At 35.9% G+C, this 25,095-nt stretch overlaps 1 protein-coding gene across 2 annotated transcripts in view; it reads right to left on the minus strand.

The window, feature by feature from the left end:
- Positions 1–25,095, minus strand: part of SYCP1 (synaptonemal complex protein 1) — a 158,200-nt gene that overhangs the window by 42,184 nt on the left and 90,921 nt on the right. For both annotated transcript variants that reach the window (XM_060287085.1, XM_060287078.1), the window contains exons 21-22: positions 22,455–22,517; positions 22,216–22,278 (exon numbers count right to left, since the gene is read on the minus strand). In XM_060287085.1, coding sequence (XP_060143068.1) covers positions 22,216–22,278; positions 22,455–22,517 — 126 coding nt within the window. The remainder of the gene's footprint in view (positions 1–22,215; positions 22,279–22,454; positions 22,518–25,095) is intronic.

Here is a 25,095-nt window from a genome sequence, read left to right on the forward strand (position 1 = left end):
GCAACTATTGAGCACACAGGCCACAACTGGAGAGCCCACATACTGCAACTACAGAGCCCACGTGCTCTAGAGCCTGCGCACCACAATAGATCCTGTGTGCCGCAGCCAAAAATAAAATAAATAAATATTTTAAAAAAGAGGACCTTTAATTAGCACTCACTCTCCAGAATCACTTATGGCATTAGGACTGAATTAGAATTGAGGAGGGGGTAGAGGACAGTGACAGGAATTGGGGAAGGGAGGCATGGGTAACTTAATAATGAAACAGACTGTATTCTGTACCCATGAAAGAACCACTAACTTTATTTTTCTTAATATTTATTTATTTGGCTGTGCCGGGTCTTAGTTGCAGCATGTGGGATCTTCATTGCTGCATGCGGGATCTTTTAGTTGAGGTGTGAGGAACCTTTAGTTGTGGCACATGGGTCCTTTAGTTGCAGCATGCAGGATCTTTAGTTGTAGCATGCAAACTTAGTTGTGGCATGTGGGATCTAGTTTCCTGACTAGGGATCAAACCCAGCCCCCCTACATTGGGAGCACAGAGTTTTAGTCACTGGACCATCAGGGAAGTCCCACAATCACCAACTTTAAAACACAGAATATTATAAATGTTGATAAAGGCTTCTGAATGCCTCTGTTCATTAGTTTCCCCTTCTGCTCCCTGAAGTGTAACAAAGATTCTTAATTTAATATTCATGAGTCCCTTCCCCTTTTTTATAGCTTTACTGCATAATGATATATCAGTATTTCAGAGTTTTTTGTTTCAGACTCTATATAAATGTTTTCTTAGTATGTATATTTTTCTGTCTTGCATTTTCACTCAGCAGTAGGTTTTACATATTTATGTGTGTATAGTTCCTTCATTTTCTCTGCAGAGTAGTGTTCCATTGTATGAATATACCATGGTTTATTTATGTACTCAACTGTTCACAGACACTGAATTGTATTCAACTTGGAGATAATACACACGATAATGGTGTGACTGTTCTCAAAAACATTGTCTCCTGGTACAAATGTATAAATTTCTCTATATCCAGACCTGAAATTGCAGATTGCATGTTCAACTTTACAAGATAACAACATTGTTTTCCAAAGTACATGTACCAATTTAAACTCCCAGCAACAGTGTGTGAATACGTATATCAATTTGGAGAGAACCAGCATTTTCACATAAATGGTAGATTGTTAAAATTACATTTTCTAATAGCTTGTTGCAGATGTTTAAGACTAGTAATTTTTTCTGTGTAATGATTATATATCTATCAACCTTACTAAACGACTCAATACTTTATTAACTCATCTGGAGATTCTTATAGATTTTTTACAAATGCAACTCCAACCTAAAACCATCTGAGTCTGAAGTTTGTTTGTTGAAAGATTTTAAACTGCTGATCCAATCTCCTTAATAGGACTATTCAGGTTAATTATTCGTTTTGAGATTGTTTTGGTTAATCGACTTCACTTCATATTTTTTGTATCTTTCAAATATATTGGCATAACAATGTTCATAGTAAAGGTATTAACTTCAGACCTTCATTAAAAAAACACGTTATAATTTCTAGATTAATAGAATTGTGGTTAGAGGACATATTCTGTATGATTTCAAGCCTTTGAATTCTGTGGCCCTATACATGATCATTTTTGTTAACTATCTGAGTGTTCTTGAAAAATATGTTTCCTTCAGTTTTTCATCTAAAAATGTCCTTATTTCTCCAACATAGAAGAGAGACACGTTGTGGACATAATTCAAGGTTGATCTGTTCTCTGTACTTGAGAATATTGTTTCACTGATTTCTAACTTCCACTGTTGCTTGCTGAGATGTCCACGGTAAATCTCTTGTCATTCTTTCATTGGTGATCTCTCATTTCTCTCTAGCTACTTTTAAGACCGATGTGTGTCTAACATTCTGTAGTTTTACTATACTAAGTCTAGTTCTAGATTTATTCTAATTTTTCCTTCTAGGTATCCATCAGTCTTCCTATATCTATGAATTCGTGTATTTCATCAATTCTAAACATTCTTAGTATTTATTGCCTCTCCCCAATTCACTCTATTCTTTCCTTCTTCCTGGGCAATACAAAACCCTTATAAAAACAAATTCATTACAATATGTGACAATAATAAGAGTATGATAGCATATAAGTTAGACATGAGAGAGAAAGGAGATTATGTATTCTGAAGCTAAAATGTACCAGTAAAAAGGACAAAAATTATGAACTCCAGCTGTATGTTGTTCATAAGAGACACATCTAAAACAAAGATATAGAAAGCACAATAGTAAATAGGTTGTTAAAAATACCATGCTTAACACAACATTGTAAATCAACTATACTCCAACAAAAATTTTAAATAAATAAATAAATTGAACCCTGTAAACACTAAGAAGAAAACTGGTATAGTTATAACAATAAAAAAGAAGAATTATTCTCTAAGGCAAGAAAACACTATTACATAGATAAAGTGAGTGTCTTTAAAGTGGAAAAAAAGTTCTATTATGTATAGAATATACAGAATATATATAGAATATATATTAAGTATACACATTAAGTTCCACATTGTATAAAAAAAATTACATATATTATAGTATGTACCTAATAACGTGGTATTAAAAGAAAAATTGACAGAACTTCAAGGAAGAATAGAAATCCACAATCATCAAGTGAGATTTTTTAACACATCAATCTCATTCAAGTAATAAAACACGAAGAAAAAAGAAGTAAAGATATAGAATCAATAAATATGCAGCAGTTTAAAGAATATGACTATAATCTTGACCAAATGGAACACTTCACCCAACAACTGTAGAATACACATTATTTTCAGGTATATGGGTGTGTTTATAAAAAGTAACCCTATATTGGTCCATCAAGCAAATGTCAATAAATTCCAAAGTACTGAAGTCATACCAGAGTGTGTTCTCTAATTACAGTGTGCTTATGATAGAAATCAATTCCAAAAACATAACATGCCATTAAGCTCAGAAACTGAGAAATATAGGAAGGTATTGAATGAAACAATACTAATTTAATATATATTTAAACCTACGAGACACAACTACAACAAGCTTAGAAGGAAATATATTCCCTTAAAATGTGTACACTGGAAAGACTGAAAATTAATTATCAAAGAATTAATATCAAATTGGAAAAAGAACATAATGAAAAAACAATAAAAGGAGGAGAAAATAATAAAGAACATAAATTAATGAAACAAAAACAAGCACCCTACAGAGAAGATCAAAAAATCCAAAACTGTGTTTTTTTTAAACTTCCAAAATTGATAAATGCCTGGTAAGACTGATCAAGAATAACAAAAGGCATAAATAACCAACATCAGGATTGAAAAAAGGACAATACTATAGATGCTACAATTTTCAAAATATAGAAAATGTAGATTAACAGGGCAAAATCCCCCCAAAATATTATTTACTAAAATTGAAAGAAATAGTAGGATACAAAATGAACATACAGATATCTGTTGCATGTCTAAACACTAACAATGAACAAGCAGAAAGAAAAATTTTTTTAAAATCCCATTTAAAATTGCAAAAGAAAAAGAATAAAATACCTAAGAATAATCTAAATAAAGAGGTAAAGACCTGTACTCAGAAAACTATAAGACACAGATGAAAGAAAGTGAAGGCGCCACAAAAAAGAATGGGAAAATATACTAAGCTCAGGGATTGGAAGAATTAATACTGTTAAAATGACCATACTACCTAAGGCAATCTACAGATTCAGTGCAATCTCTATCAAAATACCAATGGCATTTTTCACCAAACTACAACAAATAATTTTAAAATTTGTATGGAAACATGAAAGATCCCAGATAGCTAAAATAATCTTGAGAAAGAACAGCAAAGCAGGAGGTATCACACTCCCTGACTTCAACACTGTACTACAAAGCGACAGTAATCAAAGGAGCTGGCACAAAAACAGACACATAGATCAATGGAACAGAATAGAGAGTCCAGAAATAAACCTATGCTTATATGGTCAATTAATCTACAACAAAAGAAGAACACACAATGAGGAAAAGACAGCCTCTTCATAAATTGTGTCAAGAAAACTGGACAGCTACATGCAAAAGAATCAAATTGGACTACTTTCTCACACCATATACAAAAATAAAATAGATGAAAGACTTAAATGCAAGACCTGAAACCATAAACCTCCTAGGAGAAAACATAGGCGGTATGCTCTTTGACATTGATCTTATCAATATTTTTTTTTGGATATGTCTTCTTAGGCAAGGGTAACAAAAGCAAAAATTAAACAAATGGGAATCAAAATAAAAACTTTTGCATAGAGAAGGAAACTATCAACAAAATGAAAAAGCACTCTACTGAATGGGAAAAAATATTTCTAACAATATATCTGATAAGGGATTAACATCCAAAATGTACAAAGAACTCATACAACTCAACATCAAAATAAACAAGCAACTCGATTAAAAAAGGGGCAGAAGACCTGAATAGACATTTTTCCAAAACAGACATGCAGATGGCCAACAGGCAGATGAAAAGATGCTTAACATCACTAATCATCAGGGAAATGCAAATCAAAACCACAATGAGGTGGGGAGGAGTCAAGATGGCAGAGTAGGAGGACATGGAATTCACCTCTCCCAACAAATACATCCACAAATGGAACAATTCTCACAGAGCACCTTCTAAACACTAGCAGAGGACCTTGGACACCTAAAAGGACAAGAAAGATTCCTGCGTAACTCAGTAGGATGAAAGAAAGGAAAAAAAGAGGAAGTGGGATGGGATCAGTGCCCCTGGCGGGGAGCTGAAGAAGAGGAGAGGTTCCTGCACCCAGGGAAGCCCCCTCACCAGGGGGAAGATCAGCTGGGACAGAAGGGGAACTTCAGGGGCTCGAAGGAGAGTACAGCAACCAGTCTGTGGCAGGCAGGACAGAGTGAGACCTACACAGATGGTCCATGCCACAGCCCTGCACGCCCCAGCCTGAGACATGTGTCTGCCACTGCAGGCGGGGGCTGGGTGCTGGAACATGGAGTTTGGAGAGCAGACCCAGGGAGAGGTCTGTTGTTGGCTGCGAGGAGACAGCCTGAAGGGACGGGAGTGAGGAGCTGCGCAACTGGGAACATTCGTGGAAGAAGCCTGGGGCACCATCGAAGCGAAGCATCATTGTTGAATGGCACATGAAGGGCGGGGCTGTCATTGCAGCCTCTTTCCCCACGTGCTGGCCCTTGCCTCCATGGGCATTACGAGGAGCTCCCTCCTGAGCAGACTTGCATGCCCTGGTCACCACCTCAGCTCCCCCCAACCTGTCTGGGTGGGCTCACATACCCAAATCGCTGCCCCAGCCCCCTCTCGCCAGGGCAGGCTCATGTACTCTGGGGCACCCTCAGAAGCAGGCACCGGTGGGTGACCCACATGCAGATGTGGAGCTGAAACCAAAGCTGAGCCCCAGGGGTTGTGTGACTAAGGAAGAAGAGCTGAAATCTCTCCTTGAGGCTGTGCGAACCACAGATTTACACCCCTGCTGCCAGCTTTGTAAATTCAGCACCTGTGGAACATTTGAAAGGACAATGAGTGCTCCCGAAGATGAGACAGGTCTAGCTTTAGCAAGTGGAGGGTTTGTGGGCACATACACTCAGGAGTTAGGCTAGGCCACAGTCTGAGCAGCCTCCATAGCTCCAACAGTGGGTCCAGGTGCACGATTACTGCAGTCCTTGGACCTGACTTCAGTAGGTCTGTGGTGGTGGCCTGGTGAAAACAATGCCAAAGAGACACCAGGGCCAATCAATTGCTGGCATACCCACAGTTAAGGTGGGTCATGAGCACTGACAACAAAAATGCAATTTGTGAGCCCACACAATGGGTAAAAGGTGACACAACAGAGCACGCTCACAGGTGAACAGTTTCAGAGGAGTAATATTTAGCGGCATCTCTCCCAGTGGGAATGCTCCAATCCTGCCTACCTAGCACTGCAGATCAGAAATACAGCTCCAAAACAGATCTGGGGGGCCTCTACTCCAAGAACTAGGGAGCAAACCCTGTCCCTGACAGGGCTGTGACAATCACAGAGCAAAGGGGAGGCCTCACTCAATATCTAGTGCAGGCTCTGGTCACCACAACCTCCTATCAAGGGGATAACGGCCAGCATACACTGGGAAACAGGTGGCAGACATCCATACTAAAAAACAGCCCCCAAACCAAAAAATATTAAACACACAGAGACTACACAAGGACGTTCCCACATAAAAATAGCCCTCCAACACAGTGTGAGGTTCTGGCGTCGGGAGGAAGAGCCACCCGAGCATTTGGCTTTGAAGGCCAGTGGGTCTTGAGTGTGGGAGCCCAACAGAGCTGAGGGATACAGAGACTGCATTCTTAGAGGGCACACACAGGGTCTCATATGCACGGGGACCCAGCACAAAGCAGTATCTCCATAGGAACCTGGGCTAGACCTACCTACGGGTCTTGGGAGGTCTCCTGGGGAGGCACGGGTTGGCTGTAGCTCACTGTGGAAGCAAGGACACTGGTTGTGGAGACCTCAGGGAATATTGATAAGCATAAGCACTCCTGGAGTTTCCAATTTCAGCACCAAGACCCAGCCCCACAAACAGCATGCAGGCTCCAGCACTGGAACATCTCAGGCCAAACAACCAGCAGGATAGGAATACAACCCTACCCATCAGTAGACAGGCTGCCTAAAGGAGTACTGAGCTCACAGCCACCTCATACCGCTTGACACAGTCCTGCCCACCAGACGGACAAGACCCATCTCCACCCACCAGAGGGCAGGCACCAGTCCCTCCCACCAGGAAACCTCCACAAGGCCCCAGACCAAACTCTTCCACCAAGGAGCAGATACCAGAAGCAAGAGGAACTATGATCCTGCAGCCTGCGGAAAGGAGACCACAAACACAGAAAGTTAGACATAATGAGATGACAGAGAAATATGTTTCAGATGAAGGAAAAAGATAAAAACCCACAAGAACAACTAAATGAAGAGGACATAGGCAACCTACCCAAAAAAGAATTCAGAGTAACAATACTAAAGATGATCCAAAATCTCAGAAAAAGAATGGTGGCACAGACCGAGAAGATACAAGAAATGTTTAACAAAGAGCTACAAGATTTAAAGAACAGATATGAACAATACAACAAATGAAATGAAAAATACACTAGAAGGAATCAATAGCAGAATAACTGAGGCAGAAGAATGAACAAGTGAGCTGGAATATAGAATGGTGGAAATCACTGCCACAGAACAGAATAAAGAAAAAAAGAGTTAAAAGAAATGAGGACAGTCTCAGAGACCTCTGGGACAACAATAAATGTACCAAAATTTGCATTATATGGGTCCCAGAAGGAGAAGAGAAAGAGAAAGGGCCTGAGAAAATATTTGAAGAAATTATAGTCAAAAATTTCCCTAATATTAGAAAGGAAACACTCACTCAAGGCCAGGAAGCACAGAGAGTCCCATACAGGATAAACCCAAGGAGGAACATGCCAAAACACATATTAATCAGACAGAAAAAAATTAAATACCAAGAAAAAAATATTAAAAGCAACAAGGAAAAAGTGACAAATAATATACAAGGGAAAACCCATAAGGCTATCAGTTGATTTTTCAGCAGAAACTCTGTAGGCCAGAAGGGAGTGGCAGAATATATTTAAAGTGATGAAAGGGAAAGACCTACAACCAAGAATACTTTACCCAACAAGGCTCTCATTAAGATTCCAGGGAGAAATCAAAAGCTTTACAGATAAGCAAAAGCTAAGAGAATTCAGCAGTACCAAACCAGCCTTACAAAAAATGCTAAAAGAACTTCGCTAGGTGGGGGGAAAAAAGAGGCCACAACTAGAAACAAGAAAATCACAAATGGGAAAAGTCACTGGTAAAGGCAAACATACAGTAAAAGTAAAAATTCATCAACATACAAACATATCAAAACCAGCAACCGTGAGGAGAGTACAAAAGCAGGAAATGGGAAATGCATTTGAAATTAAGATACCAGCAACTTATAACAACCTTGTATATATAAAGATTGCTATATCAAAACCTCATGGGAACTGCAAACAAAAAACAATAGAATCACACACAAAGAAGGAAAAGCAACCCAAACATAACACTAAAAGATAGTCATTAAATCAAAAGAGAAGAGAACAAAAGAAGAAGGGAAGAAAAATCACCTACAAAAACAAATCCAAAACAATTAAGAAAATGGCAATAAGAACATACATACCGATAATTACCTTAATTGTAAGTAGATTAAATGCTCCAACCAAAAGAGGCAGACTGGCTGAAAGAATTTTTAAAAAGACCCATATATATGCTAGAAGAGACCCACTTCAGATCTATGGACACATACAGACTGAAAGTGAGTAGATGGAAAAAGGTATTCCATAAAAATGGAAATCAAAAGAAATCTGGAGTAGCAACACTCATATCAGACAAAATAGATTCTAAAATAATGACTATTATAAGAGAAAAAGAAGGACACTACATAATGACCAAGGGATAAATCCAAGAAGATACAACAATTGTAAATATTTATGCACCCAACATAGGAGCACCTCAATACATAAGGCAAATGCTGACAGCCATAAGAGGGGAAATCGACAGTAACACAATGATAGTAGGGGACTTTAACACCCCACTTTCACCAATGGAGAGATCATCCAAAATGAAAATGAATAAGGCAACACAAGCTTTAAATGATACATTAAACAAGATGGACTTAATTGATATTTATACGACATTCCACCTAAAAACAACAGAATACACTTTCTTCTCAAGTGCTCATGGAACAATTCTGCAATATAGATCATATCTTGGGTCACAAATCAGGCCTTGGAAAATTTAAGAAAATTGAAATAATATCAAGTATCTTTTCCGACCACAAGGCTATGAGACTAGATATCAATTACAGGAAAAAATCTATAAAAAATACAAACACATGGAGGATAAACAATACAGTACTAAATAACCAAGAGATCACTGAAGAAATCAAAGAGGAAATCAAAAAAGACCTAGAAACAAATGACAATGAAAACACGACGACCCAAAACCTATGGGATGCAGCAAAAGCAGTTCTAAGAGGGAAGTTTATAGCAATACAATCCTACCTCAAGAAACAAGAAACATCTCAAATAAAACCTAACCTTACACCTAAAGCAATTAGAGAAAGAAGAAAGAAAAAACCCAAAGTTAGCAGAAGGAAAGAAATCGTAAAGATCGGATCAGAAATAAATGAAAAAGAAATGAAGCAAACAATAGATAAGATCAATAAAACTAAAAGCTGGTTCTTCGAGAAGATAAAATTGAGAAACCATTACCAGACTCACCAAGAAAAACAGGGAGAAGACTCAAATCAACAGAATAAGAAATGAAAAAGGAGAAGTAACAACTGACACTGCAGAAATACAAAGGATCATGAGAGATTACTACAAGCAACAATATGCCAATAAAATGGACAACCTGTAAGAAATGGACATATTCTTAGAAAAGCACAACCTTCTGAGACTGAACAGGAAGAAATAAAAAATATAAACAGACCAATCACAAGGACTGAAATTGAGATTGTGATTAAAAATCTTCCAAAAAAGAGAAGCCCAGGACCAGATGGTTTCACAGGCGAATTCTATCAAACATTTATAGAAGAGCTAACACCTATCCTTCTCAAACTCTTCCAAAATATAGCAGAGGGAGGAACACTCCCAAACTCATTCTATAAAGCCACCATCACCCTGATACCAAAACCAGACAAAGATGTCACAAAAAAAGAAAACTACAGGCCAAATTCACTGATGACCATAGATGCCAAAATCCTCAACAAAATACTAGCAAACAGAATCCAACAATACTTAAAATGACCATACACCATGATCAACTAGGGTTTATCCCAAGAATGCAAAGATTCCTCAATATATGCAAATCAAACAATGTGATACACCACATTAACAAATTGAAGGATAAAAACCATATGATAATCTCAATAGATGCAGAAAAAGCTTTTGACAAAATTCAGCACCAATTTATGCCAGAAAGTAGGCATAAAGGGACCCTACATCAACATAATAAAGGTCATATATGACAAACCCACAGCCAACATGGTTCTCAATGGTGAAAAACTGAAACCATTTCCTCAAATATCAGGAAGAAGACAAGGTTGCCCACTCTTGCCACTATTATTCAATATAGTTTTGGAAGTTTTAGCCACAGCAATCCGATAAGAAAAAGAAATAAAAGGAATACAAATTGGAAAAGAAGAAGTGAAACTGTCACTGTTTGCAGATCACATGATACTGTACATAGGGAATCCTAAAGATGCTACCTGAAAACTACTAGAGCTAATCAATGAATTTGGTAGAGTAGAAAGATACAAAATTACTTCACAGAAATCTCTTGCATTCCTTTACACCAATGATGAAAAGTCTGAAAGAGAAATTAAGGAAACACTGACATTTACCATTGCAACAAAAAAAATAAAATACCTAGGCATAAACCTACCTAAGGAGGCAAAAGACCTGTATGTAGAAAACTACATGACACTGATGAAAGAAATTCAAGATGATACCAACAGATGGAGAGATATATTATGTTCTTGGATTAGAAGAATCAGCATTGTGAAAATGACTATGCTACCCAAAGCAATTTACAGATTCAGTGCAATCCCTATCAAACTACCAATGGCATTTTTCACAGAACTAGAAGAAAAAATTGCACAATTTGTATGGAAACACAAAAGACCCCGAATAGCCAAACAATGTTGAGAAAGAAAAATGGAGCTGGAGGAATCAGGCTCCCAGATTTCAGAATATACTACAAAGCTACAGTAATGAAGACAATACGGTATGGGCACAAAAGTAGAAATACAGATCAATGGAACAGGAGAGAAAGCCCAGAGACAAACCCATGCACATATGGTCAACTTATATTTGATAAAGGAGGCAAGAGTATACAATGGAGAAAAGACAGCCTCTTCAATAAGTGGTGCTGGGACAACTGGACAGCTACATGTAAAAGAATGAAATTAGAACCCTTCCTAACACCTTACGCAAAATTAAACTCAAAATGGATTAAAGACCTAAATGTAAGGGCAGACAGTATAAAACTCTTAGAGTAAAACATAGGCAGAATACTCTATGACATAAATCACAGCAAGATCCATTTTGACCCACCTCCTAGAGAAATGGAAATAAAAACAAATGGGACCTAATGAAACTTAAAAGATTTTGCACAGCAAAGGAAACCATAAATATACACAAAAAGACAACACTCAGAATGGGAGAAAATATTTGCAAATGAAGCAACTGACAAAGGATTAATCTCAAAAATATACAAGCACCTCATGCAGCTCAATATCAAAAAAGCAAATAACCCAATCCAAAAATGGGCAGAAGACCTAAATAGACATTTCTCCAAAGGAGATATACAGATGGCCAACAAACACATGAAAAGATGCTCAACATCACTAATCATTAGAGAAATGTAAATCAAAACTACAATAAGGTATCACCTCACACCGGTCAGAATCACCATCATCAAAAAATCTACGAACAATAAATGCTGGAGAGGGTGTGAAGAAAAAGGCACCCTCTTGCACTGTTGGTAGGAATGTAAATTGATACAGCCACTATGGAGAACAGTATGGAGGTTCCTTAAAAAACTAAAAATACAACTACCATATGACCCAGCAATCCCACTACTGGGCATATACCCTGAGAAAACCATAATTCAAAAAGAGTCATGTATCACAATGTTCATTGCAGCAATATTTACAATAGCCAGGACGTGGAAGCAACCTATGTGTCCATCAACAGATGAATGGATAAAGAAGATGTGGCACATATATACAGTGGAATATTACTCAGCCATAACAAGAAATGAAATTGTCCCAGAGTCTGTCATACAGAGTGAAGTAAATCAGAAAGAGAAAAATAAATACCGTATGCTAACACATAGATATGGAATCTAAAAAACAAAATGGTTCTGATGAAATAGGGGCAGGACAGGAAAAAGGACACAGACGTAGAGAATGGACTTGACAACACGTGGAGGGGGAAGGGTAAGCTGCGACGAAGTGACAGAGTAGCATTGACACATGTACACTACCAAATATAAAACAGATAGCTAGTGGGAAGCAGCTGCATGGCAGAGGAAGATCAGTTCGGTGCTTTGCAACCACCTAGAGGTGTGGGATAACAGGGAGACACATGAGTAAGAGGTTATGGGGATATACGTATGCATATAGCTGACTTACTTTGTTATACAGCAGAAACTAACACAACACTGTAAAGCAATTATACTCCAATAAAGATGTTAAAAAATGATAAAAAATTAAAGACTGTTACAAGGGATAAGGAAGAACACTACACAATGATCAAGGGAACAATACAAGAAGATATAACAATTGTAAAAATATACGCACCCAACATAGGAGCACCTCAATATATAATGCAAATGCTAACAACCATAAAAGGGGAAATTGACAGTAACACAATAAAAGTGGGGGACTTTAACACCCCACTTATACCAATGGACAGATCATCCAGATAGAAAATCAATAAGGAACCACAGGCCTTAAATGACACATTAGACCATTCGGACTTAACTGATATTTATAAAACATTCGATCCAAAAGCACCAGAATACACTTTCTTCTCAAATGCACACAAAATGTTCTCTAGGATAGATCACATCTTGGACCACAAATCAAGCCTCGGTAAATTTAAGACAATGGAAATCATATCAAGCATCTTCGCCAACCACAACGCTCTGAAATTAGAAATAAATTACAGGAGGGGCTTCCCTGGTGGTGCAGTGGTTAAGAATCCACCTGCCAGTGCAGGGGACATGGGTTTGAGCCCTGGTCCGGGAAGATCCCACATGCTGCAGAGCAACTAAGCCCGTGCACCACAACTACAGAAGCCTGTGCTCTAGAGTCCACGTACCACAACTACTGAGCCTGCACACCTAGAGCCTGTGCTCTGCAACAAACAGAAGCCACCACAATGAGAAGCCCACACACTGCAACAGAGTAGACCCCGCTCACTGAACCTAAAAGAAAGCCTGTGAGCAGCAACGAGAACCCAAAGCAGCCAAAAATAAAATAAGTAAATAAATAAATAAATAAATTTATTAAATATAAAAATAAAAGAAAGAAATTACAGGAAAAAACTGTAAAAAACACAAACACGAGGAGGCTAAACAATATGTTACTAAACAACCAATGGATCACTGAAGAAATCAAAAAATACCTAGAGAAAAATGACAATGAAACATGACAATCTAAAATCTATGGGACACAGTAAAAGCAGTCCCAAGAGGAAAGTTTACAGCAATACAATATTACCTTAGGAAACAAGAAAAATATCAAATAACTTAACCTTACACTTAAAGCAACTAGAGAAAGAAAAACAAACAAAGCCCAAAGTTAGTAGAAGGAAAAAACTCATAAAGATCAGAGCAGAAATAAATGAAATAGAGACAAAGAAAACAAGATCAATGAAATTAAAAGCTGGTTCCTTGAAAAGATAAACAAAATTGATAAACCTTTAGGCAGACTCATCAAGAAAAAAAGGGAAAGGGCTCAAATCAATAAAATTAGGACATTACTACAAGCAACTACACACCAATAAAATGGACAACCTAGAAGAAATGGACAAATTCTTAGAAGGGTACAATCTCCCAAGACTGAACCAGGAAGAAATAGAAAACATGAACAGACCAATCACAAGTACTGAAATTGCAACTGTGATTTTAAAATTTCCAACAAACGAAAGTCCAGAACCAGATGGCTTCACAGGCAAACTGTATCAAACATTTAGAGAAGAGTTAACACCTATTCTTCTGAAACTCTTCCAAAAAATTGCAGAGAAAGAAACACTCCTAAGCTCATTTTATGAGGCCACCAACACCCTGATACCAAAACCAGACAAAGATACCACAATAAAAGAAAATTACACATGGATGAACAGAGACACAAAAATCCTCAACAAAATACTAGCAAACCGAATCCAACAAACAATACGTTAAAAGTAGCATACACCATGATCAAGTGGGATTTATCCCAGGGATGCAGGAGTTTTTAATATATGCAAATCAGTGGGACACACCACATTAACAAACTGAAGAATAAAAACCATACGATCATCTCAGTAGATGCAGGAAAAGCTTTTGACAAAATTCAACACCCATTTATGATAAAAGCTCTCCAGAAAGTTGGCACAGAGGGAACCTACCTCAACATAATAAAGGCCATATATGACAAACCCACAGAAACCCTTATTCTCAGTGGTGAAAAACTGAAAGCAGTGTATATATGTCCATGCCACTCTCTCACTTTGTCACAGCTTACCATTCCCCCTCCCCATACCCTCAAGTCCATTCTCTAGTAGGTCATAGCTAGTGGGAAGCAGCCACATAGCACAGGGAGATCAGCTCGGTGCTTTGTGACCACCTAGAGTGGTGGGATAGGGAGGGTGGGAGGGAGGGAGACACAAGAGGGAAGAGATATGGGAACATACGTATATGTATAACTGATTCACTTTGTTATAAAGCAGAAACTAACACACCACTGTAAAACAATTATACTCCAATAAAGATGTAAAAAAAAAACAAAAACTGAAAGCATTTCCTCTAAGATCAGGAACAAGACAAGGATGTCCACTCTTGCCACTTTTATCCAACATAGTTTTGGAAATCCTAGCCATGGAAAACAGAGAAGAAAAAGAAATAAAGGGAATCCATATTGCAAAGGAAAAAGTAAAACTGTCACTGTTTGCAGATGCCATGATACCATACACAGAAAATCCTAAAGATGCCACCAGAAAACTACTAGAGCTCATCAATGAATTTGGCAAAGTTGCAGGATACTAAATTAATACACAGAAATGTTGCATTCCTATACAAATAAATTAATACACAGAAATGTTGCATTCCTATACACTGACAACAAAAGATCAGAAAAAGAAACTGAGGAAACAATCCCATTTACCATCGCATCAAAAAGAATACAATACCTAGGAATAAACCTATCTAAGGAGGCAAAAGACCTGTACTCTGAAAGTTATAAGATGCTGATGAAAGAAATCAAAGATAACACAAACAGATGGAGAAATATACCATATGCTTGTATTGGAAGAATCAATGTTGTCAAAATGACTATACTACCCAAGTCAATCTATAGACTCAATGCAACCCCAGCAAATTACCAACGGCCTTTTTTACAGAAATAGAACAAAAAAAAATTTTAATTTGTATGGAAACATAAAAGACCCCAAATAGTCGAAGCAATCTTGAGAAAGAAAAATGGAGCTGGAGGAATCAGACACCCTGACTTCAGACAATACAAAGCTACAATAATCAAAACAGTATAATATTGGCACAAAAACAAAAATATAGCTCAATGCAACAGAATAGAAAGTCCAGAGATAAACTCACGCACCTATGGTGAACTGATCTATGACAAAGGAGGCAAGAATATACAATGGAGAAAAGACAGCCTCTTCAATAACCAGTGCTGGGAAAACTGGACAGCTTTATGAGAAAGAATGAAATTAGAACACTCCCTAACACCATACACAAAAATATACTAAAACTGGATTAAAGACCTAAATGTAAGGCCGGATACTATAAAACTCTTAGAGGAAAACATAGGCAGAACACTCTCTGACATAATTGTAGCAATATCTTTTTGGATCCACCTCCTAGAGTAACTAAAATAAAACAAAAATAAACAAATGGGACCTAACTAAACTTAAAAGCTTTTGCACAGCAAAGGAAGCCATAAACAAAATGGAAAGACAACCAAAAAAACAAGAAAAAATATTTGCAAGCAAAGTGACTGACAAGGGATTAATCTCCAAAATATACAAACAGCTCACACAGCCCAATATTAAAAAAACAAACAATCCAATCAAAAACTGGGCAGAAGATCTAAACAGACATTTCTCCAAAGAAGACATACAGATGGCCAAAAGCACATGAAAAGATGGTCAACATCACTTATTACTAGAGAAATGCAAATCAAAACTACCACGAGGTATCACCCCTCACCTGTCAGAATGACTATCCTCAAAGACAACAAATAACAAGCATTGATGAGGATGTGGAGAAAACGGAACCCTCATGCACTGTCAGTAGAAATGTAAATTGGTACAGCCACTGTGGAAAACAGTATGGAAATTCCTCAGAAAATTAAAAAAGAACACTACCCTATGATGCAGCAATTCCATTTCTGGGTGCTTTTCTGAGGAAAGCAAAAACACTAATTTGAAATATATATGTACCCCTATGTTCCTTGTAGCATTATTTACAATAGTCAAGATATAGAAGCAACCTAAATGTCCATCAACAGATGAACCAATAAAATTTCAACCATTCTTGTAGGTAGGGCCCACTTTCATAGGTGTGAGACCTATGTAGTCATACAATGCTCTCTGATTAGTTTCCAGCCTATTTTGAATTTTTTAAGAATATTTGAACTAGGTGCCCCACCTTTTCATTTTGCACTGAGCCCTACATATTATGTGGCTAGTCCTGCTTAGGGGTGTAGTGATATCCCATTGTGATTTTATTTTTATTTCTGTAACTAATAGTGTTAAATATTTCTTCATGAGCTAATCAGTCATTAGTATATTTCCTTTGTGAAGTGTCTATTCAAGTCTTTTGCCCACTTTTTAATTTTTATTATGATAAAATACCCATAACATAAAATTTGCCATCTTAACCTTTCTAAACCATACAGTTCATTTACATGGTTATGCAACCAATCCCCAGAACTCTTTATCTCATAAAACTGAAACTCTATACCCATTAAATAATTCCCCACTACCCCCCTCGCACAGTCCCTGGCAACCACCACTCTCTAGCCCATAAATTTGACAACCCTAGGTACCTCACATAAGTAGAATAATATTTGTCTTTTTGTGACTGGCTTCTTTCACTTAGCTTATGCCCTCAAGGTTTATTCATGCCGTAGCATATATCAGAATTTCCTTCTTTCTTAAGGCTGGGTAAAATTTCATTCTATGTATATACCACATATTGTTTGTCACTCATTAGTCAATGAATATTGAGTTGCTTCTACCTTTCAGCTATTGTGAATAATGCTGCTAAAAACACGGGTGTATACATATTTCTTTCAGACCCTACTTTCAATTCTTTAGGTATATGCACAGAGATGGAATTACCAGATCATATGTTAATTCAATTTTTAATTTTTGAGTAACCACCAGACTGCTTTCCATAGCAATGGTACCATTTGACATCCCACCAACAGTGTACAAGGATTCCAATTTCTCTACAATTTCACAAATATTTCTTATGTTCTTTTTTTTTTAATAGTACCCATCCTAATGGATGTGAGGTGGCATCTTATTGTGGTTTTGATTTGCATTTTCCTAATGATTAGTGATGTTGAAGATCTTTTCATGTACCTATATACCATTTATACATCTTCTGTGGAGAAATATTTATTCAAGTCCTTTGCCCATTTCCAATCCAGGTTGTTTGTAGTTGTCTTTTGCCAATTTTGAATTGGAATATTTGTATTTTAGTGTTGAGTTTTAAGAGTTCTTTATATATTCTGGATATATGTTATTTGTCAAACAAATATTTTTGTCAGTATTTTCGTCTTCTTTGTACTTTGCCTATTTTCTTTTTTTTTTTTTTTTCCCGGTACGCGGGCCTCTCACTGTTTGTGGCCTCTCCGGACGCGCAGGCTCAGTGGCCATGGCTCACGGGCCTAGCCGCTCTGCGGCATGTGGGATCTTCCCGGACCGGGGCACGAACCCATGTCCCCTGCATCGGCAGGCGGACTCTCAACCACTGCGCCACCAGGGAAGCCCGCCTATCTTCTTAATGATACCTTTTGATATGCAGATCTTTCAGATTTTGATGAAGTCTAATTTATCATATTTTTATGAATATTGCTAGTTCACTTACTAGTACACTAGTGACTTTGTAGAAACCTTAGAATTTTCAGTGTAGACCATCACATCGCTTAAGAAGAAACAGTTTTACATATTGTTTTACAATCTATATAACTTTATTCCTTTTTTTTGCCTTAATGTACTAGCTAGAACCTCCAATACAATGTTGAATGGGGTAGTAAGAGCAGACACTGTTCTTGATACTAAAGAGAAAGTATTCAGTCTTTCATCATTAAGTATGATGCTAGCTCTAGGTATTTTGTAGGTATTCTGTATTAGACTGATAAAGTCTCCTTTTATACCTAGTTTTGTTGAAATTTTTTTATCAAGAATGAGTGGGGAATTTTGTCAAATGTTTCTCTGCAATCATTGAGCTGATTATATTTTTCTATTTAATCACTTGATACAGTAAATTACACTGATAGTTTCAAATTTTAAACCTAACTTAAGTTTCAAAACCCCCCACTTCTTCAATGTAATATGGTTTTAATATATTGCTAGATTATATTTACTGGTATTTTTTTAAGGGTTTTATGTCTCTATAAAGGATACTGGTCTGTAATTTTTTTTCTTGTAATATCTTTATCAGGATTTTGTATCAAAAAACTAGTTGGGAATTGTTTCCCCTCTTCTATTTTTTGAAAGAATTTGTAGAACACTGGCATTATTTCTTCCTGAAGTGTGTGTTAGAATTCACCTGAGAACTTCCAGATCAGGATTTTCTCAAGGAAATTTTTTTTTGAATTTTATTTAATTTGTTTTTATACAGCAGGTTCTTATTAGTTATCTATTTTATACATATTGGTGCATATATGTCAATCCCAATCTCTCAATTCATCCAACCACACCCCCACACACACTTCCCCCCTTGGTGTCCATACGTTTGTTCTCTACATCTGTGTCTCTATTTCTGCCCTGCAAACCGGTTCATCTGTACCATTTTTCTAGATTCCACAAATATGCGTTAATATATGATATTTGTTTTTCTCTGACTTGCTTCACTCTGTATGACAGTCTTTAGGTCCAACCACATCTCTACAAATGACCTAATTGAGTTCCTTTTTATGGATAAGTAATATTCCATTGCATATACGTACCACATCTTCTTCATCCATTCGTCTGTCAATGCGCACTTAGGTTGCTTCCATGACCTGGTTATTGTAAATAGTGCTGCAATGAACACTGGGTGCATGTGTCTTTCTGAATTATGGTTTTCTCTGGGTATATGCCCAGTAGTGGGATTGCTGGATCACATGGTAATTCTATTTTTAGTTTTTCTAGGAACTTCCATACTGTTCTCCATAGTGGCTATATCAATTTACATTCCAACCAACAATGTAAGAGGGTTCCCTTTTCTTCACACCCTCTCCAGCATTTGTTTGTAGATTTTTTTGATGATGGCCATTCTGACCGGTGTGAGGTGATACCTCATGGTAGGTTTGATTTGCATTTCTCTAATAATTAGTGATGTTGAGCATCTTTTCATGTGCTTTGGGCCATCTGTATGTCTTCTTTGGAGAAATGTCTGTTTAGATCTTCTGCCCATTTTTTAATTGGGTTGTTTGTTTTTTTGATATTGAGCTGCATGAACTGTTTATATATTTTGGAGATTAATCCTTTGTCTGTTGATTCGTTTGCAAATATTTTCTCCCATTCTGGGGGCTGTCTTTTTGTCTTGTTTATAGTTTCCTTTGCTGTGCAAAAGCTTTTAAGTTTCATTAGGTCCCATTTGTTTATTTTTGCTTTTATTTCCATTACTCTAGGAGGTGGGTCAAAAAGGATCTTGATGTGATTTATGTCATAGAGTGTTCTGCCTGTTTTCCTCTAAGCGTTTTATAGTGTCCAGTCTTACATTTAGGTCTTTAATCCATTTTGAGTTTACTTTTGTGTATGGTGTTAGGGAGTGTTCTCATTTCATTCTTTTACATGTAGCTGTCCAGTTTTCCCAGCACCACTTACTGAAGAGACTGTCTTTTCCCCATTGTATATCCTTGACTCCTTTGTCATAGATTAGTTGACATAGGTGTGTGGGTTTATCTCTGGGCTTTCTATCCTGTTCCATTGATCTATATTTCTGTTTTTGTGTCAGTACTACATTGTCTTGATTACTATAGCTTGGTAGTATAGTCAGAAGTCAGGGCGTCTGATTCCTCCAACTCCATTTTTCTTTCTCAAGATTGCTTTGGTTATTCAGGGTCTTTTGTGTCTCCATACAAATTTTAAGATTTTTTTCTTCTAGTTCTGTGAAAAATGCCATTGGTAGTTTGATAGGAATTGCACTGAATCTGTAGATTGCTTTGGGTAGCATAGTCATTTTCACAATATTGATCCTTCCAATCCAAGAACATGGTATATCTCTTCTCTAGGAGATTTTTGATGACAAATTCAATTTCCCTGATATATGGCTCTTCAGATGTACTGTTTCATCTTGTGTCAGTTTTTAGGAAGTTAGGTTTTCCAAGAAATTTGCCCATATATACAATGGAATATTACTCGGCCATAAAAAGGAATGAAATTGGGTCATTTGCAAAGACATGGATGGACCTACAGACTGTCATACAGAGTGAAGTAAGTCAGAAAGAGAAAAACAAATATCGTACAAACGTATATATGTGGAATCTAGAAAAAATGGTACAGATGAACTGGTTTGCAAGGCTGAAACAGAGACACAGATGTAGAGAACAAACGTATGGACAGCAAGGGGGAAAAGCGGGGGTGGGGGTGGTGGTGGTGGTGGGAAGAATTGGGAGATACATATATACACTAATATGTATAAAATCGATAACTAATAAGAACCTGCTGTATAAAAAAGTTAAATTTAATTAAATTTTAAAAAAATAAATTTGCCCATTTCATCTAAGTTTCAAATTTATTGATATAATGTTGTCCATGACATTCCTTTGTTATCCTTTTAATATTTACAGTATCTATATGGTAATGCCCTATTTTATTCCTGCCTTCAGTGAATTTTACTCTCTCTCCTTTTGTAATCAACCCTGCTAGGGGCTTATCAATTTTATTAATATTTTCAAAGAATCAACTTTTGATTTCATTAATTTTTGTCTTTGTCTCTCTTATTTCTTTGATCTCTCTTTTCATTTTTATTATTTCCTTTGGTCTACTTTCCATGGGTTTCATTTGCTCACCTCTTTTCAGTATCTGGGTGAAAACCTAGGTCATTTCTCCTTTTCTAAAATAAACATTATTTATAAATTTCCCTACAAGAACTGCTTTAGTTGCATCCCACAAATTTTGGCATATTGTATTTTTATGATCGTTCCATTTAAAATAATTTCTAATTTTCCTTGTGATTTCTTCTTTGGCCCATGAGTTACTTACTAGTATAATGCTTAATTTCCAAATATTTAGGCTTTTCCAGATATCCTATGGTTACTTATTTGTAATTTAATTCTGTTGTAGTGAGAGAATATACTCTATAAGACTTTAAAATTTTTAAATGTATGGCCCAGCATATGGTCTATCTTGGTAAACAACCTATGTGCACTTCAAAAGAATTTACAGTTGTAGCTATAATGTTCTACAAATGTCAATTAAGTCAAGGTAGTTAATAATGTTGTTCAAATTTTGTATATTCTTACCTATTTTCTTCTAGTTGCATCAATTGCTGAAAGAGGGCTATTACAACCCCCAAATATAATAATGAAATTATCTATTTCTCATTTTAGTTTTTTATGTTTTTACTTCACATATATTGAAGCTCTGCTATTAAGAACAAATACATTCATGACTGTTATATCTTCCTGATGAACTGATACCTTTATCATTATCAAATGCCCCTTAGGATCTCTGATAATACTCCTTGTATTTCAATCTATTATATGTGTTATAAAAATTGTTATTCCAGCTTTTCTATGCTTACTGTTTGTATAGCATATGACATATCTTTTTCCATATTTTTACTTCAACTTCCTTTTATCTTTATATTTAATAAAGTGTGTCTCTTGCAGGGAGCATATAGTGTGGCCTTGACTTTTTTATCCAGATTAACAATTCCAAGGCTCCACCCCAAACCTACTCAAGTTCAATTTTCAATGTATGGGTAAGGAATATGAAGACATATATATACACACACGTACATATATTCTAAGCTGCTTAGATGATTTTAACATAGATAAACCAAAGATGTGCACTCTACTACAACTAAAAGGATTGATACCCACAATCTCAAAAGATAATGATTGAAAATAATTGCTACAATATAAATAAAGGGCTTAAAATTCCTAAATTCTCATCTATGTGTTAGTATTTTTAAAACAAAAATAAGGATTCCAAATACCTTTATCTCATAAACATTCAGTTGCTTGCTTTCTGCTGTACTTTTTTTTTTTAAGGCCTTATTCTGTTAAAAGATAAAAATAAAGGATTATGTTTAATATCAAAGTGATTCAAACTTGCACTGTTACTGACTTAGACTAAAATTACTAAAGTAAAGGAAAGCATTATTCTCTAAAACTGTAGTGAAAACATAGGTTTTTTTTTTTTTTAAATAGTTTTATTTTGAGAATCAGTACATACCTCCTGCTGGAGTTCTTCAATAACCTTGCTTTTATTTTCAACTTGTTTCCTTAAATTGTTACACTAAAAAATCAAGAGAAATTTAAAATATTTTATTCAATATTCCAGTCAAAATAATTTCAAACTAACAAAAATATTAGCATAGAGATCACTTCAAAAATCATGTCGTTAAATAATTCCATTAATGTCAAAAATTATGTGAACAAGTACAAATTTTAATAGATTATCTCAGTACAAATTTGAAATTCTTAAAATGTCTTAATCTACTTAAAGAACACATGAATTCAATTACTTTAAGGGAAAAGTACCTTTTACTGAATCCCATACAGAGGGCTGAATTATATAATTAATTGGATTTTGGAAAGCCAGCCAGAGGAATAACTATAATTTGTCTTCTTTCTTATTCATTATTCCCCATTTATCATTTATGAAATCTCTTTTACTTATTATGTTTGGGGAAGGGGAATAATATAATACTCTATCTCCTCTATAATACTCTATCTCCTCCTAAATACATTCTAATTCCTCTTACAGAAATACCATCTAAATCATTTTTTTAATATCTCACTTTGAGGGACTATTTCACCTGGCTACACATGTAGAATTGGATTAAGAGGTACTAGCCCAAAAATATATGGAGCACCATAAATGCAGCACAGATTTCTAAAGGGTCCTAAAACATTACAGATATATAAGCTGTTCTAATTTCCATCAAAGTAGAAAGAAAGTCCAATGGGAAAAAAATTTTAATATCCACAATTAGCACAAAATGCTGTGTTAAATATCTTTCTTGAAATACTCATATGTAGTCATAGTCAGCAACTATTCTGAAACTGAATAAGGTATGATACTGGGGTTTACAAGTGATTTATTTAATCTAAATTTTACTGTGCACCATCCCCCTCAATGGTCTATTTCAGAAAACTCAAAAGAAAACTGAAGAAGAAAAGCCATAGAAAAGTGAGAAACATTTTACTGATTATCATGCCAATTGGCAGGTATAAACATATTAGGTGAAACTATTTGTGTATACAATTTTTATTTATTAAAAAAATCAAAGACTTCCATTTTTGACAGAAAAATCACCTAGATACTCTGAACAACTTTCCTGATAAAAATAATTTGAAAGTAAATATCTAAAAAATAAGGAATCTGCCTACTTGAAATTACAACTTTAAAGTGTCATAATAGTAGGTTTGAGGCTAGCATCAAAGGCAGCACTTGGCCTACGGGTATCTGCTGAACATACCTAGGGTCAAAGAGATAGGAGATAAAACTCAGAGCTCACTAAAGGTAGAGAATCCAATAAGAGAACCCTGCATAAAGTCACAAACTCAAAGGACTACCTACTCAGTGAAAGTGTAAACAAGAAATAAATCTGCCACACAGAAGGGTACAGTAAGGAAACTTGTCTGTCTTGACCCTGGCACTGAGTGAATGTTATGAAAACTGTCCTGAAAATTTGTAGCCATGAGGTGGCCTTATATTGGATTGGGGAGGGGAGCGGGGCAGTCATTTATAGCTGGATTCATACTATCTCTATAATCTCAAAAAACTTCAAATGGAGAATTTACTTTAAAACGGGCTCCTCGTTAGTAGTGTCCCCAAGAAAATCTTTCTGGGAGGATACCAATTTCAACACAAGCCTCAAAGAATTACCACAGGTAAAAAACCAAGGAATCAGAAAACATAAATAAGGCTCAAAGAATAAAAAGTCAGCAGAAAGAACAAAGAGCAAAATCAGACCTGAAGAAGACTTCAGATATTGATATTATCAGACAAAGAATATCATATTAAAATATATTAAATATTTTTTAAAATTAAAGACTTGAAACTATGAAAAAGAAATGAGAGACCATAAACAACAATTGAGCAGATTTTTAAAAGAACTAATTAAAACTTCAGTAATGAAAAATATAATTAAAATTTAAAACTCAATAGACAGGAAAATAGGTTACTTCTTGGCCTTACCACATGAATGCTGAACACATTTTAAAAATATCAGTTTGAAGTATCACCAGATTATTAACTTTGCCCAAAAAAGCACATGTTTTATGCATTTCTCTGTTCTTCAGACCATCAAAACTTATTCCCTTGAGAGTTAATATTGATGATCATATTTTTCTGCTACTCAGTTTTTCCTAAAAACTATCTTTATAACTGACATTACTACATATTATAAAAACCATCTTTATAACTGTAATTATGACAGTTAAAAAAATATGTATATTTTACTAAAAGGATAATGACATCAGATCTATCAACTTTGCCATTTTGACTGGACCATCTCACTGTCCCTTATTTCTGAATAAACTAATGAAAATTAAAGTAACTTAAGTTTTCAATCCTTTTAAATTTAAATAATATCCGAATTTAGGACTAATTAATAGATTTGGTGGAATACCCAGAAATTCTTGAAAAGATTTTAAAGTATTACAGTTATTTTTAAGTCAAATAATTCATGTACAAAAAATCAAAGAATTTTATTCACCAGAATTCTAGGTAGAAGAAAATAGTGTTAATTATTAGAGGTCGGAACTTCAGAAAGTGAACTATGCTTTCCGAAAGACTACTCACTGACTCACTATACAGAAAGTCAAGTTTAAGACAAGTGTGTGGTGAAGGGCAGAGAAGGGAAAAG

Source organism: Globicephala melas, chromosome 1 (assembly GCF_963455315.2).
Source record: "Globicephala melas chromosome 1, mGloMel1.2, whole genome shotgun sequence".
In the NCBI taxonomy this organism is placed as follows: Eukaryota; Metazoa; Chordata; class Mammalia; order Artiodactyla; family Delphinidae; genus Globicephala; species Globicephala melas.